The sequence below is a fragment of the Podarcis pityusensis genome, assembly GCF_964106645.2.
Source record: "Podarcis pityusensis genome assembly, chromosome: 10".
Lineage (NCBI taxonomy): Eukaryota > Metazoa > Chordata > Lepidosauria > Squamata > Lacertidae > Podarcis > Podarcis pityusensis.
Window position 1 is genome coordinate 12540859 of NC_138035.1, and position 16989 is coordinate 12557847.

The 16989-nt window shown below is 46.3% G+C and overlaps 1 protein-coding gene across 1 annotated transcript; it reads left to right on the forward strand.

The window, feature by feature from the left end:
* Positions 1 to 4244: 4244 nt before the first annotated feature.
* Positions 4245 to 12298, forward strand: ECHDC3 (enoyl-CoA hydratase domain containing 3). The gene is made up of 5 exons (XM_081023220.1): positions 4245 to 4438; positions 6425 to 6546; positions 7429 to 7526; positions 8433 to 8633; positions 10238 to 12298. The coding sequence occupies exons 1-5, from the start codon at positions 4260 to 4262 to the stop codon at positions 10550 to 10552; spliced, it is 915 nt and encodes a 304-aa protein (XP_080879346.1). The 5' UTR covers positions 4245 to 4259; the 3' UTR covers positions 10553 to 12298.
* The last annotated feature ends 4691 nt before the right edge of the window (positions 12299 to 16989 follow it).

Genomic DNA, 16989 nt, shown 5'->3' on the forward strand with positions numbered 1-16989 from the left:
TTGTTTATTATGGTATGTATTTTTGTGTTTTAATATTGCAAGCCACCCCTTGATCTTCGGATGAAGGGTGGTATAGAAATTTAGAGGATATGGATGATTGTAATGATGAGGACAAAGGTCCATATAGTAAAAGCTATGGTTTCCCCAGTAGTGATGTCTGGCAGTGAGAGCTGGACCATAAAGAAGGCTGATCGCCGAAGAATTGATGCTTTTGAATTATGGTGCTGGAGGAGACTCTTGAGAGTCCCATGGACTGCAAGAAGATCAAACCTCTCCATTCTGAAGGAAATCAGCCCTGAGTGTTCACTGGAAGGAAAGATCCTGAAGCTGAGGCTCCAAGACTTTGGCTACCTCATGAGAAGAGAAGACTCCCTGGAAAAGACCCTGATGTTGGGAAAGATGGAGGGCACAAGGAGAAGGCGACGACAGAGGACGAGATGGTTGGATAGTGTTCTCGAAGCTACCAGCATGAGTTTGACCGAACTATGGGAGGCAGTGGAAGACAGAAGTGCCTGGCGTGCTTTGGTCCATGGGGCCACGAAGAGTCGGACACGACTAAACGACTAAACAACAACAATGATGAGGATATGTGAAAAATTTCCCATGTGAGGATAGTATTTCAAGCAATTGTATGGAGAAAGTGGGTGGAGAAAAGTTCACAGGGAATTCTCCAGTGGGTGCAAATAAGAGGGGCGGGACAGGACATGGAACTTGAAAGTGCAGGCCTCTGTTTGTAAAGAGTGGGGCAAAAGGAACTGGGTGTGTTTAATCTGGAGAAGAGGAGACAGGGATAGAATCTAGACACATATAAAAAAACGCTGTGAAATGCCATCTAGTGTCACATTTGTATAATGCACTTGAAGCGCATTTAAAACGTTATACAGTGGTACCTCAGGTTAAGTACTTAATTCATTCTGGAGGTCCACAACCCCTGTGTGTGCGGGTCACAATTCTCTGCTTCCGCGCATGTGTGTGACGTCATTTTGAAAGTCTGTGCATGCGCAAGTGGCGAAACCCGGAAGTAACGCATTCTGTTAATTCCGGGTCGCCGTGGAGCGTAACCTGAAAACGCTCAACCTGAAGCTACTTCAACCCGAGGTATGACTGTACAGTGGTACCTCGGGTTACATACACTTCAGGTTACAGACTCCGCTAACCCAGAAATAGTACCTCGGGTTAAGAACTTTGCTTCAGGATGATAACAGAAATCATGTGGCGGCAGCGGGAGGCCCCATTAGCTAAAGTGGTACCTCAGGTTAAGAACAGTTTCAGGTTAAGAACGGACCTCCGGAATGAATTAAGTACATAACCCGAGGTACCACTGTATATATTGGGACGCGGGTGGCGCTGTGGGTTAAACCACAGAGCCTAGGACTTGCCGATCAGAAGGTCGGCAGTTCGAATCCCCGCAACGGGGTGAGCTCCCGTTGCTCAGTCCCTGCTCCGGCCAACCTAGCAGTTCGAAAGCACGTCAAAGTGCAAGTAGATAAATAGGTACCGCTCCGGCGGGAAGGTAAACGGCATTTCCGTGCGCTGCTCTGGTTTGCCAGAAGCGGCTTAGTCATGCTGGCCACATGACCCGGAAGCTGTACACCGGCTCCCTTGGTCAATAAAGTGAGATGAGCGCCACAACCCCAGAGTCGGTCACGACTGGACCTAATGTTCAGGGCTCCTTTTACCTTTACCACTGTATATGTAAATAAAGTAGATTGGCCAAAATGCTGACTTGCTGAGGTCTGTCACTCGAACTGCGCAGACTCTGCGGATCCCTAAGTGTGCCGGTTTCTGTTGGTGTCGATCACTGTGATGTTCGGGCAGAAGAAAGCTTTTGAAGCTCCCGAACGACCAGGAGGGAGAGAACACGCCAGTCGGGCATGCATCTCTGCCAGGGTCCTACTCAAATGTAGGACAAGCTCCTGACATAGTATAGGTGGTTCTCAAAGGGGGTGGGGCATGCCCCACAGGTGTGGCAGGAGTGGATGGCAAGCGTGACTCGAGGACAAAGAAACTTTTAAACATTTCATATAGTATAGTATAGTATAGTATCAGTGCCGGATTTACATATAAACTAAACAAGCTATAGCTTAGGGCCTCACTTTCTTGGGGGGCCCCTCAAAAAATTGAAGTAAAAAAACCCTGGATGTATATTTCCAAAATATAAGATAAAAAACAAATAAAATAAAACCTACATGCAGCAACAGTGTTTTGTGTTGTGTAGGCTCCTATGGTGTAAGTAATGGCCTGCTAACCTGATCCCTAAAATATCACTTCCTCTTAATTGTATTTCAGTTCAACAATTACTTTGATAAAATACATTGTTAGGTGCAAATGGCTTTAGATACCTGTTAGGTCCATAAATTACCATATAGCATATATTCAACACAAAAAACAGGGACAATTTGTTGTTGACAAAGGACAGCTGGACATATAAAGGGCCCCATTACCTTCAGTAGCTGAGGGCCTCATCAAACCTAAATCCAGTCCTGTATAGCATATTATTGAAATATTTTTGTTTGTTTGTTTGCAGAATATGGACACAGATCTTTCCAAAATGAGAGCAAGAGCATCAACAAGGACAATCCTGGTTGTGATCTTTTGGTTTTCCGATGCATTTCTTAGCAATAAAAAAAATTGGTGTGTGGCGCGATTAAATTCTTATTTTTTCAAAAAGCCACTACAGTAGTAGAAAAGCAGTTCTGGATTATGATCCATGAAGAGCTTAAAAAGATATTTAGAGTGGAATACAAAGGATGAGGAGGTAAAAAGTGTTATGATAAGATGGGCTCAGGATCTGGGACACAACATTGACTTTGAGAGGTGAGAAAAACTGTGGACAAAAACAGTTTCACAGCATGCGTGGCACTTAAAGAGAACTTAATGAAGATGATGTACTGTTGGTACATCACACCAAGTAAGCTAGCCAAAATGTATAGGAACCAGGATAAAGCCTGCTGGAAATGTAAGGAGAAGGAAGGGAATTTTTTGCATATGTGGTGGACTTGTTCTAAGATCAAAGCCTTCTGGGATATTATATATAATGAATTGGAAAAGGTATTTAAGTATAACTTTCATCAAAAACCAGAAGCTTTTCTGCTGGGGTTAATTGAGGAAGTTCAAGTAAAAGATGCAAACTTGTTTATTTATGCCACAACGGCTGCAAGAATACTCCTGGCCCAGAAATGGAAGCAGCAAGAACTCCCCACACTGGAAGATTGGCAAGTAAAGATGGTTGAATACGCAGAGCTGGCTAAGCTGACGGGAAAGATTCGGAATTGGCGTGATGAACTGCTTCAAAAAGACTGGGGCAAATTTATACTTTAAATGAAAGAAAATTGTAAACATTTGAAAACGTTTGTAGGTTTGAGTTGAAATGTTTTGTAATGGGAAATTAAGGAGCTGATTTACATAGAAGAAGGTGATTGCTAAAAGATTGATATAAGGTAAAAAAAGTGGATATAGGTATGCGAAGAAATTGCTAAAGGTGTGTGGAAGTCTGTTAGAGGGAGGGAAGGAAGTTGATGCTTTATTTAAGCAATGCTTCAAGTTATGGATTTTTTTTCTTTGATTTTTGATACGTAATGAAATATAGAAAAATTAATAAAAAATAATTTAAAAAAAAAGATATTTATAGAGTTCAATCTTTAAAAAACCAGAGGCATTTTTGCTGGGTTTGGTATCGAGTGACATCCCTAAGGATAAAAGGAATGTATTCCATTACGCAACCGCGGCAGCCAGAATTGTAGTGGCAAAAAAATTGGAAAACTGATAAAATACCAGAATTATTAGAATGGAGAGCCAAATTTCTTGAGATGGCAAAATTAACAGCATCAATTAGAGGCTACTCTAATCAAAAAAATAATAAAGAGCGGGAATGTGTAAAGGAATACATGAAAAAAGTCGGAGCTGGAGTTTAAAAATTCATATGCAAAAGTTTAAAAGGCGCAAAGAGATAGGATGATAATATATCAAGGATGGAATAACAAATAAAGTGAATAACGCAACAATAACAAAAAATAAAAGGTAAAGAAGATCGCACACGGGTGGAGGGAAGTACTGGGTTGTGGGAGAGAGAGGTGAAGGGATTAAATCGAAATGGTTAAAGATTGGTATAGTATTTTAAGAGATTTAAATTTTTATATAAAAAGGGGGGAAAGAAAAGCAGTTTTCGGCTGTCCTTTGGCAGCCAGCAGGGGTCAGCAGCGTGCAGAACCGCTCCTCCTCCTGCTCCGCCCCCGGCCCGGACAGGGAGGGAGGTTGCAATGGCTGCAGCTGCTTTTGCAAGAGGCGCCGGGCTCTGCAGCGCGCAGCTCCCGCGGCCGCTGCTCCGCACCCAGCGCGCCTTTGCAAGGGCCGGCGGCGCGCCCGGGCGGAGGCAGCATTGCCAGCAAGTTCCCGCGGAGCAGAGGCTGACTCGCACGTGGCAGCAGGATGGGATCAGGTGGGCCGGACAGAGGAGGAATGGGCTTGTTTATTTGCATTTTTGTCCCGCTTTCCCCTCCAAAAAGCTCCAGGAGGTTTGCATGCACGGTTCTCACCCGTGCACCATTCTCCATTTCATCCTCACAACCACCACGTGAGGTTGGTTAGGGATTTGAACCCTGTTCTCCCACGTCCTAGTCCGACGCTCTAACCACTGCCCCGCACTGCCTGTGACGCACGAACGGACCCAGAGAATTTGGGTTAGGGAGGTTTGCCTGCTCGCCTCCCCCCAACTGCTCATCCCTTTGCCAGGGTCAAGTTTCTAGTCCCTTCCAAGTCCCTTGAGCTTTTATGTCAACTGGAAAGAGAGAGTGGGTGGCATTTTTTTGGTCAGGGGAATTGCTTAGGGAGGGGGTGAAGAAACTGACCCTCTAGGTTTGGGGGGGGGGCAAACTCCTGCCATCCCTGACCATTGGTCATGCTGGCTGAGGCAGGTGAGAGTTGGGTTCCAACAACATCTGGAACATGTTTCCCCGCCCCTTATGCTGCGTGAATGACTTTTTTGAGGGTTCCGCTTCATCTCTTTTAAACATATGAGCATACAGAACGGGCAAGATCCTGCGGTGATCAAGGGCTAGTCTGGATGACCTTTGGGGGACCTCTTCTGACTTCAAAATTCTGTTGTTCCTGCTGCTAGGCAAATGTGCTCTCTCCTGCAGACGACGCTGATTGTGCCTGAGGCCTTCTGCGTGCAATGGAAATGCTCTGCATATATCTGCGTGAGCTGAACTGGGGCAAGGGGCAAAGGTGGCGCTTAATGGTGGACTTTGAAAACCCTGTTGTCCAAAACTGGAGCTGAACCAAAAACGTAGGCCAAAGCTCCCAAGTTCTGCAAGCAAGAAATAAATTACTAGAACACTTACAGTTTGCAGTGTTTGGGTTCCAAGTTGTTTGAGTACCAAGGTGTTTGAGAACCAGGGTACCACTGTACTCGTATAATTTTTAAAACACTCTTTCCCCCCCTACATTTGAAGACTAGATAGTAAAAATATGGGAACTGACAGCAGAATTAACTAACGTTGTAGGAGTTTATATTTGTGTAATGAGACAATGTCCAACCCTATGAATTATTGGGAATTAAACAACAGCAATTGGTATACTTAATGTTCTTTTGCTTTGTGGCTGTTGGCAACTCTGCTTGTTCGTTAGGTATTTTTTTATCTGGTGGAGAGAGAAAAACAACTTTCTTCCCAACCATGTGAGCTAAAGGTAAAGGGACCCCTGACCATTAGGTCCAGTCGTGGCCGACTCTGGGGTTGCAGCACTCATCTCGCTTTACCTGCCAAGGGAGCCGGCGTACAGCTTCCGGGTCATGTGGCCAGCATGACTAAGCCGCTTCTGGTGAACCAGAGCAGCGCACAGAAACGCTGTTTACCTTCCTGCTGGAGCGGCACCTATTTATCTACTTGCACTTTGACATGCTTTTGAACTGCTAGGTTGGCAGGAGCAGGGACTGAGCAACGGGAGCTCACCACGTCGTGGGGATTCGAACCGCTGACCTTCTGATCGGCAAGTCCTAGGCTCTGTGGTTTAACCCACAGCGCCACCCGCGTCCCATCCATGTGAGCTAGTTAACATATATTTATGGGATGCAAATGTGATGTCTCTGGATGCTTGGCTAGAGAGCTACATTTTTGGTCCATGGGTTGCAGAAGGTCACTGTTTCACTTCCTACCATCTCCAGATTGGACTGGAAATTTCCCTCTGTGAAATCCTGCAACGCAACTTCCAGTCTAGCTGCCGCATCACATTAAACCACAGTTAGAAGCAAACCGTGGTTTAGCGTGAATGCATGCCCACAGTTTCATGATGTAATGCGAATCATATTTTTACCGCAGAGGTTACATGCACATTGATACAACATAATCCTTTGTTACCCACAAATCTTAACACGGTGCTGACAGCTACAAATGAAAGCATCTCTCATAAAAATTATATTTCACAGGAATATTGTTTTGAACAATCCTCTCAAGAGAAATGCACTTTCGCTCTCCATGATAAGCTCCCTCCGTGAGGATATCCTGCGTGATATTGAAAGCACCGATCTGAGAGTCATTATAATTTCAGGTATTTTGCTCATCAAACCTATGAGGGTAGGTATGTAACTTTGGGTTTATATATTGTAAACCGTTCTGTGAGCCTTGGATGGAGGGTAGTAGAGAAATTTAATAGATAATAATAATAGTAGTAGTAGTAGTAGTAGCGATAATAATAATAATAATAATAATAATAATAATAATAATAATAAGGTGGGGAAATTGGTCTTACAAAACCATTCAAAGTATTTGTGCCACCTTGTCATCCTTGAACAGTCTTTTGTCTAAGAAGAGACTTGTCTTCACTCCATCTTTGACACCTCCATCTATTCACCCCCAGATTCCACCCTCTCCTACATCTCTTCACTATCAGATCATATTTAATTTCTTCCCGCTCTTTGGACACCTTTTCTCTCCTTTCTGCATTTAAAGCACCCTTATGATTTCCATCTTGCTTTGCCACCAGAAGTTCTTGTGCTACTTCAAGGTGAGGGGGGCGGGTGTCAGCCTTTGGAGGCCCAGTGGGAACATTTGAGATTTTGAGAAAGTGCCATGGGCACCAGACTGCAAAATGGCAGGTGCTTGAAGGCCGGGTGCGTGGCGTAACACAAAATGGCTGCCACATCTAAAAGAACAAAAGAGGCAGACCTCCACAAAATGAACAGGGCTTTCCCCCTCAGAATGGGAGGGTAGGTGGGTGTCCGGTCCTGGCATCTAGTGAACTGTGGGCATGTTTTATCAGGGTGTGTGTGTAAGAGATTCTGAACAAACAGGAAATGGATGACAGATTCCCCATCTCTGCAGTAATGTGTGTGTCAGCCTGTCATTTTCTTGGCAAGGATTTGGTCATGTCGAGGGTACAAGATGCACATAAAATTCTCTTGCTTCCTTTCACATGCCTTCCCCCACCCAGGAGAAGGTCCCGTTTTCTCCTCTGGGCACGACTTGAAGGAACTGGCGTTTGAGAAGGGCGAGAAGCACCACAGAGAAGTCTTTGAGACCTGCTCTGAGGTGAGATGGTCCACATCGATGCCGCCACTGCTAAAGAGCTCACCTGCCTGGGTGCAATTCATCGGCTTCCATCATGCCACAAAATTTTAATTGGATGGTTTGCTCAAAAAAAAAACCAACAACACACACGTTAAAGCGTTGCTTGATGTTTCTGAAGACCTCTTCAGGAGATAGAATCAAAGGAATAACATCTGGCTGAGTGTTGGCAAGCGTAAGGAACTGAGTAGCCAGTTACCTTGATACCTAGAAGACCCAACTGCTAAGACCTGCCCCTTGAATAGAATTGGAGGACTGTTAACTTGGAACAGGATGGTCCAAGCATAATTTTGAGATGGGTTAGGGGCCATAGATTTGAGAGGTTTTCTGCATTTGACTAGCAATGCATCAGTGTTGTATTATTAAATGTGTTCATCTGCCTTAATGAAAGTCATAAAGGATCTTGTCGTTAGAAGAATACGGGTGACACTTTTCCTCAATAATAATGATAAGAATAAGATTTATATACCACCCTTTATCCAAAGATCCCAGGGCAGCGTACAACCTTTACAAAATTAATTCACATAGCATAATAATAAAGGCAATAAAACAATCACATCATAATAGCCCCCCCCCCCATTTAAAAGGCCATGGGTTGTCTAATAATGGCTGAAGGCCTGCCTAAAGACATGCAATGATGGTTCCTGGTGAGCCTCTCCATTCCACAAATGGAGAGCCACCACAGAAAAGGCCCTTGCTCGTGTTGCCACTCTCCAAACTTCTCTGGGAGTGGGGGCACAGAGGAGGGCCTGAGATGCAGGGTTTGGGTCGGTTCATATGGGGAGAGGCGGTCCTTAAGGTGTTGTGGTCCTGAGCCCTGTAAGGCTTTATAGGTCAGCACCAGCACTTAAAAAAACTGCTTTCTTACAGGTCATGACGTTGCTCCCCAAGCTACCTGTTCCTGTAATCGCCAAAGTCAACGGCTTGGCCACGGCCGCCGGCTGCCAGTTGGTGGCCAGCTGCGATATTGCTGTGGCCAGCGAGAAAGCCAGGTTCGCCACACCGGGAGTGAACGTCGGCCTGTTCTGCTCAACGCCTGGAGTAGCCCTGGGGAGATCTCTCCCGAGAAAGGTGGGGCTCTTCAGAAGAAGGGTTTTGTTGCCGTACTTTGTTCACTTGTTGTACTCGCTGCAAGCAGATAGTCCCCAAACCCAGTGGTCATGTTGGCGCCTGAACTACAGGGGCTTCAGAACTGTGGGCGTGCCATTATCAGGGCCGGCCAAAGCGTTAGGCAGAGTGAGGCCGTTGCCTCAGGCAGCTGATTTAAGATGTCTTGAGAAAGGCAGCAGTTTTCATTTATTTATCCTGTGCATTTTGACTCCCACGGAGAGGCACACTTGTGGGACGTTCTGCCTCGTGCACTAAAATAACTTGGTCAGCCTTCGGTTGAGCAAGGTGGGAGGAAGACATTTGCTGTTCTCCCTTGGGCAGCAAAGTTTTGGGCTCGCCCCACTGATTATTAAATGGTAAGAATTTGCCTGTGGTCTGGCAGTATATGCACAGTGACTTGGTCTCCATGGGCCAGACATCCATGTGGGGCTCATTCCTCTTTTTTCATCCCATGGGATTTCCCAACATGCATGTACTATGACCCCCAACCAGATACTATGATCTTCCTAGTACAGGAGTGGGGAATCTCTGACCTGAGGTCCAAATGGAGCCGTCCAGACTTCTCTGCCTGGCCTCATCACTCTTCCCCCCCACCCCCAGGCACTCTCTTCACTGGCCTTGCTTCACACCTTCTCTCAATTTCTTTTGACGGACTAGAAGAGAGCTTCCCACACTTGGGTCTCCAGTTGGTTTTCGACAGTTGAAACATCTTTTTTCGTCTTCTTCAGAGCCAGTGTGGTGTATTGGTTAAGAGCGTTAGTCTCGTAATCTGGTGAACTGGTTTCGCTTCCCTGCTCCTCCACATGCAGCTCCTGGGAGACTTTGGGCCAGTCACACTTCTCTGAAGTCTCTCAGCCCCACTCACCTCACAGAGTGTTTGTTGTGGGGGAGGAAGGGAAAGGAGAATGTTAGCCGCTTTGAGACTCCTTTGGGTAGTGATAAAGCGGGATATCAAATCCAAACTCTTCTTCTTCTTCTTCAGTTGAGCCAAAATGGACTTACATGTATGCATTACGGAAAGTAACATACAAAGGTGCATTACATTAGGGGAAATTGATTTGCAAAAAAAAGCATATATTAGGCAAAACTGCAAACAAACGTGCCTATTTGGAGAAATTTGCATTCAAATGCTGGTGAATTTTCATGAGGACTTCAAAAGAAAATTGTGAGCTGATGTGGAAATGTGGAGAACTGTACTTAAAACTGGGACAAGGAGAAACTGAGAGAAACCAAAGTAGATCGATTTATCCATCCCTATACACCACTCTGTCCTCCAACAGAAGGACACAGCCAGGGGGTTCAGGAAAAAACCCTACTACAACTCCCATCATCCCTAGCTAACAGGGCCAGTGGTCGGGGACGATGGGAATTGTAGTCCAAAAAAAAAACAGCTGGCGACCCAAGCTTGGGAAACTCTGCGTCCTTGAAGTCTGATCATGATTCTTGCTTGCCTGGATGAAGACTAGAGAGGGATGAGCGAGCAGAATCTGGCCCACTGTACATTTTGCATTCGCCGCTCTGCCCGCCTGGCCCTTAATTTCTTTGTTTGCAACAATTATTTCCAGGTTGCGATGGAGATGCTGTTGACAGGAGAACCCATGACCGCACAGGAGGCTCTTTTGCACGGGCTCATCAGCAGGGTGGTCCCAGAGGACAAGCTGGAAGACGAGACCCTGAGAATCGCCCGCAGGATATGCGAGAGCAGCCGGCCTGTCGTGGCTCTGGGCAAAGCCACCTTTTACAAACAGATGGAGCAGGATGTCAGTGCTGCCTACAGAACGGCCTCCCAGGTCATGGTGGAGAACCTGGCCCTGCAGGATGGACAGGAGGGGATCAAGGCCTTCGTCTCCAAACGCAAGCCGGCCTGGTCGCATTCCTGAACCGAAACTTCCCATGGGATGGCCAGCCTCTTTTAAGAGCCAAATCGATTGAGATCGTCATAGCTGGTGCCTTCTCTCTCTGAAAATCCTAGGGACTATCATCTTGTTAAATGCGATCTCTTGATTATGCAACAGGTCCGCCTTTGAAAATTGATGGTCTGTCTGATACACATTGATCTGTTAATCTGTAGAGGTGCAATACCAAACAGGAAAGTGATGCTCGTTGCAATATCGAAACAAAGTGGATTTTAATTCAGGCTTCTTTCGCTGCTATGTAGATATAGGGATATAAAGAACTGCCTTGACACTTAGCCAGGCCATTGAGCCAGTACTCTCACAGGCAGCCTCTTTCTTCTTCTGATTCTCCTCCTTGAGTGTTGTTGTTTTAACTGGAGATGCAAGGGATCGAACCCAAGGCTGCCTGTGCAAAGCATGCCACTAGCCTTAGCCGCTTTCTGAACGGCACGCCAAGTCCCACTCAGCACTGTGGAACCTTTTAAAGAACTGTTGTCTAGATTAGCTAGTTAGATCGGATTCAGATGATGGGGGACCTGTGGCCTTCCAAGACGTTGTCGGACTACAACTCCCATCAGCCCCTGTTGGCATGGCCAATGGGAGTTGTAGTCTGTCAACAGCTCAAGGACCACAGGTGCCCCTTCCCTTGTTTTATGTGTTGGCATCTTTGCTACTAAGCCAGCTCTGAGTCTGCAGTCCCTCCTGTCTTCCACCATGGAGTAGAGAGCCGAGACTTACCTCCAGTTGCCGTGGATCAGAAGACCCCCTACACACATGTCCCAAAGTTATATCCCGAGTTATACTGCCACATTTGTGCGGGTTTTGGTAGCCAGTCTTGGATGAATAGTAGGTTATCAATAGGCAATTATTGGAAGGGGGAGAGGTGTGTGTGGCCTGGGCTTCCCCACCCTAGAGCCCTCCAGAAGTTCCTGGACTACAGCTCCCATCGTTCCTAGCCTGCAGGGCCTGCAGACAGGGGCGATAGGAGTTGCCCTCTGAGGGCAGCAGGCGGGTGTAGGCAGGGTCTTGGGAGCCAGACTAGAGGGGAGGGTGGTTGGAGAAGCTCAGAAGGAATGCATTCCTGTGGAAACAGGACCTGGATCAAAAAGACAATGCCAAATGGCTACCAGGTTTGCATTTTCAGCAAGGAGCTTCTCAGCAAAAAAAAGAGAATAGCTCCAGAAATACTTTGCAAGTGGGTCTTTTCTTTTGGGAGGTGTTTTGAGGAGCCCCTGACTCCCCATTCCCTTGATCTTTATTAGACCTTGGATGAATCGCAGAAGAGTTTTGCTGACAACAATGTCTCACCAAGAGTCGTGATCTTCCTGGCTGCTGCATTGCAAACAGATAGAGAGCGGACATGATTTATTTCTGCAGCTAACCCTATAAGCCTATGATTTCAAAAACTGGGATATTTGCACCATCTTCCCAGAAAGGCACAGGCGAGATGTATTTCTGATAAGATCTTATCACAAGGCACCGCACAGGAAACCCCAGAAATTGCAGTTGCAGCTGCTTGACTGTAAGCTGAAAGGGGTTCTCTGAATCACCTTTGTAAACTGGGTTGCTTTGCGTTTTGAAAGGAGGAAGTGAGCTACTCCTTGCATGGTCGCCAGAGGGCAGTATCCATTCATGTTGCAATGCACAGTGCCTTTTTCGGTCCTGTATGGTTTTTTTAGCTTCCCTGGTCCGAGTCTAGGAAACAATAAAAAGCCAAGTATTTTAGCATCATCTCCGCATGCACCAAGTTCTTCAATCGTTAGCTGTTTCTGATTTCTATAAGGTGTGAGTTGTTCTAAAAAGCCCTTTAAAAACTGCTCTGAATGTTGCAACAGAACCAGCTGCCGTCAGTGACGCTCAGGGCAATCTAGAGCATGAATGGGGCCTGGGGAGAAGAGGAGCCGTAGGAAACTTCCTTGAACTGACTCAGGCTGTTGGTCCATCTAGCTCAGTATTGTCTATTCTGCACTGACTGGCAGCACCTCTCCAAGGTTTCATGCAAGGGGTAATAATAATAATAATAATAATAATAATAATAATAATAATAATATATTATTTATACCCCGCCCATCTGGCTGAGTTTCTCCAGCCACTCTGGGTGGCTTCCAATCAAGTGTTAAAAACAATACAGCATTAAATATTAAAAACTTCCCTAAACAGGGCTGCCTTCAGATATCTTTTAACTGCTTATTTCCTTCACATCTGAAGGGAGGGAGGGCGCCATTACCAAGAAGCCTGGTAGTGGTTCCCTGTAACCTTACTTCTGGTTCCCTGTAACCTCACTTCTCGCAATGAGGGAACTACCAGAAGGTCCTCAGTGCTGGATCTCAGTGTCCGGGCTGAAAGATGGGGGTGGAGACCCTTCTTCAGGTATACTGGGCCGAGGGTGTTTAGGGCTTTAAAGGTCAGCACCAACACTTTGAATTGTGCTTGGAAACGTACTAGGAGCCAATGCAGATCTCTCAGGACCGGTGTTATGTGGTCCCGGCGGCCACTCCCAGTCACCAGTCTAGCTGCCACATTCTGGATTAATTGCAGTTTCCTGGTCACCTTCAAAGGTAGCCCCACGTAGAGTGCATTGCAGTAGTCCAAGTAGGAGATAACTAGAGCATGCACCACTCTGGCAAGACAGTCCGCTGGCAGGGAGGGTCTCAGCCTGCGTACCAGATGGAGCTGGTAGACAGCCGCCCTGGACACAGAATTAACCTGTGCCTCCATGGACAGCTGTGAGTCCAGAATGACTCTCAGGCTGTGCAGCTGGTCCTTCAGGGGCACAGTTACCCCATTCAGGACCAGGGAGTCAGCTGGGATAACTCAGTTGGTTAGAGCATGGTTCTGATGATGCCAAGGTTACAGGTTCAGTCCCCATATTGCAGGGGGGGTTGGACTAGATTAAGGTTACCAGATTTTTTTCAATGAGTCCAGGGACACTTTTCAACTTCAGTCAGAATGGATGGATTTTGTCAGGGGACTGATTTGTAAATCTGGAAATGGGGACGTCTGGTAACCTTAGACTAAGATGTTCCTCAGGGTCTCTTTCAACTCTGCAATTCTGTGATTCCATGGCATTCACACAGCCTTAAGTGGAGATGCCAGAGATTGAATTTGGGGTTGTTTGCATGCAAAACCGATGCTGTTCTTCTGAGTTAACAGCCCTTGCGTAGCTCAGGAGCAGATCATATATTTCACTGGCAGATCCCATTTCAGCTGAAAAGTATCTTGGCTGGGCAGGAGTAGCAGAGATCCAGAGAGGCCAGCTTTTATGTATATTATATTATAGACAGCATCTTAAAAAGCAGAGACATCACCTTGCCGACAAAGGTCCATATAGTTAAAGCTATGGTTTTCCCCTGTAGTGATGTATGGAAGTGAGAGCTGGACCATAAAGAAGGCTGATCACCGAAGAATCGATGCTTTTGAATTATGGTGCTGGAGGAGACTCTTGAGAGTCCCATGGACTGCAAGAAGATCAAACCTACCCATTCTTAAGGAAATCAGCCCTGAGTGCTCACTGGAAGGACAGATCGTGAAGCTGAGGCTCCAATACTTTGGCCACCTCAAGAGAAGAGAAGACTCCCTGGAAAAGACCCTGATGTTGGGAAAGATGGAGGGCACAAGGAGAAGGGGATGACAGAGGACGGGATGGTTGGACACTGTTCTCAAAGCTACCAACATGAGTCTGACCAAACTGCGGGAGGCAGTGGAAGACAGGGGTGCCTGGCATTCTCTGGTCCATGGGGTCACGAAGAGTCGGGCACGACTAAACAACAACATGTATATTAGCTCAGGAGTGAGCCCCATTAAGTTCATTAAGGCCTATGGCAAGGATGGGGAATCTGTAGCTCAAAAGAGGTTATCGGGCTCCCAACTCCCATCAGCGTGGCCAGCGGTCGGATGATGGGAGTTGTAGTCTAACAGCGTATTGTGGAGCACAGGATCCTCAGGGCTACAAACTTCGGCTGCAATCCCCTAAATGCTATTGGGGAGCTCAGCAAGACCTTGTGTCGTAAATCCATGACATCTTTGATGAACCTTGAACTGTTCTTTTCTGAGGCACCCTCATATGTCTCAAGTTCCTCCCATCGGACCCTAACACTTGCTGAAACACGCATTGGGTCAGCTTGCTGGTTGATTAATACCAATAACTGTTTGGTTAAAATCACTTCCTAATGGAGCAGCCTATAAAGATTCCCCGGAGATCTTTCTGGAGATAGCAAAAACACAGCTGAAAAGCGGAACTGATTTTATCGGTTTCCCTTCCCATTGGATCTGGAAAAAGAACAATGGGGTATTTGTAATTCAGGTTTTGTGCAGAGTCATCCCTAATGCCTCAGGGCAGGTGGAGAAGAATTGCCACAGCTTTTATTTGCAACCATCTGATCAATGCAGATATATAAAACAATGCCAGCTTTAGGTTTTTCTGACTCCAAGCCAGAGCTTTCCCCCCCTGTGTGTTCCATAAACAAACACTAACAATGTCTTTCTGTTGTGTGTTGAACCTTGGCTACTCGATTCAAGCTTCGCGGGTGGTGTTGGTTGTGTAACAGGTTTATTAAACGGGGCTATTTACAAGTCTCTGGCAGGGCTCCTCACACAGGCCTGCAGCAGGGATTCTCCTAGTACAACAGAAAAGAGGGGATCCTAGAGTGTTTTGCAGCGGGGTAGGACACAGTGGCTCTGTGCTAGGACTTGCTGATCAGAAGGTCGGCGGTTTGAATCCCCACAACGGGGTGAGCTCCCGTTGCTCGGTCCCTGCTCCTGCCAACCTAGCAGTTCGAAAGCATGTCAAAGTGCAAGTAGATAAATAGGTACCGCTCCGGCGGGAAGGTAAAAGGCGTTTCCGTGCGCTGCTCTGGTTCGCCAGAAGCGGCTTAGTCATGCTGGCCACATGACCCGGAAGCTGTATGCCGGCTCCCTCGGCCAATAAAGCGAGATGAGAACAGCAACCCCAGAGTCGGTCACGACTGGACCTAATGGGCAGGGGCCCTTTACCTTTAGGACACAGTTTAAGTCCCAGCGATTACCATTCGGAATTTTTTGCCATACTGCAGAAACGTTGAAAGCAATTGTGAACTTAATGGTTTTGGGTGAAGGTGGGTGATAGCTGATGAAACTGATTCAGCTGCATGGGCTGTTGATTTCAAACATTCAGTTGCAAGGTGAAATTCGACATAGCACCAAGGACATTGCTCTGTCGGTGCAAGCATTCATGTTTCCCTGATGGAAATAGGAACCCTTTGAGATTAGGGGGAGGCACAGGAGGGGAGAAGTCCAATTGTGCTAGTTTAAAGTCCTTTGAAATAAAAAATAAACACAGTTTTAAAAAGCGAAGTCATCATTCTGTGATATTATGGCATGGGTAGGCAACCTAAGGCCCGGGGGCCGGATGCAGCCCAATCGCCTTCTCAATCCAGTCCATGGACGGTCCAGGAATGAGTGTGTTTTTACATGAGTAGAATGTGTGCTTTTATTTAAAATGCATCTCTGGGTTATTTGTGGGGCATAGGAATTCGTTCATATTTTTTTTCAAAATATAGTCTGGCCCCCCACAAGGTCTGAGGGACAGTGGACTGGCCCCCTGCTAAAAAAGTTTTCTGACTCCTGATCTAGCTATATAATGCCAACACGGACTGGCAGCATGTCTCCAAAGATCCAAGCAGGGAGGTTTTGCATGGTACCTTCTGCATGCAAAGCAGATGCTGTGCTCCTGAGTAACGGCTCTTCTATAATACGACGTGGCTTTTTCACAAGCAAAATGAGCTTAGCCAACTCTCAATGTAGGGACACAGGCAGACACCTCCTATTGAGTCAGACCATTGGCCCTGCTGGCTCGGTCTTGTCTACACTGGCTGGTAGTGGTTCTCCAAGATTCCAGACTGGGGATGTTCCCAGCCCTGCCTAGGGATGCCAAGAGCTGAACCTGGGACCTTTTGCATGCAAATCAGTGCTACTGAAGCGAGGCCCCCCATCATTTTGGTTGCTCTGTTCCACATTCCTCCTAGTGTTGTGTTTTGCTTGCTTGTTCCTTTTATATGGGAGAAGAATGAAGCTGAGCCTTTTGTTGCAGCCCGAAGAGTGACAAGCACATTAAGGGAAAATACTTGTTAAAAATTCATATTTTATTCAGTTATGAAAAATACATGTGTGTTAGTATGTTATTTTAAAAGTGCTTTAAAACTGTTTGCTGGGAGCTAAGAATGTTGCAGAGACTAGTTTTGGTAATCGTCGTGCTCTCCTGCATAGAAGTTCCAAAGGACTCTGTAATGCCAAGTGTTTAAAGAATCAAACCTTTGGAAAACAAAGGTGTGGTCTATAGTTCTTCGGGCTTAGCAAAGTTGTTATCGCTGTGGTGTTTGCTGTGGAAATAGAAACTGATAGCTAGAGCTCAAAAAAGAAAGAAAGAATACTCAAAAGTTTCCTTC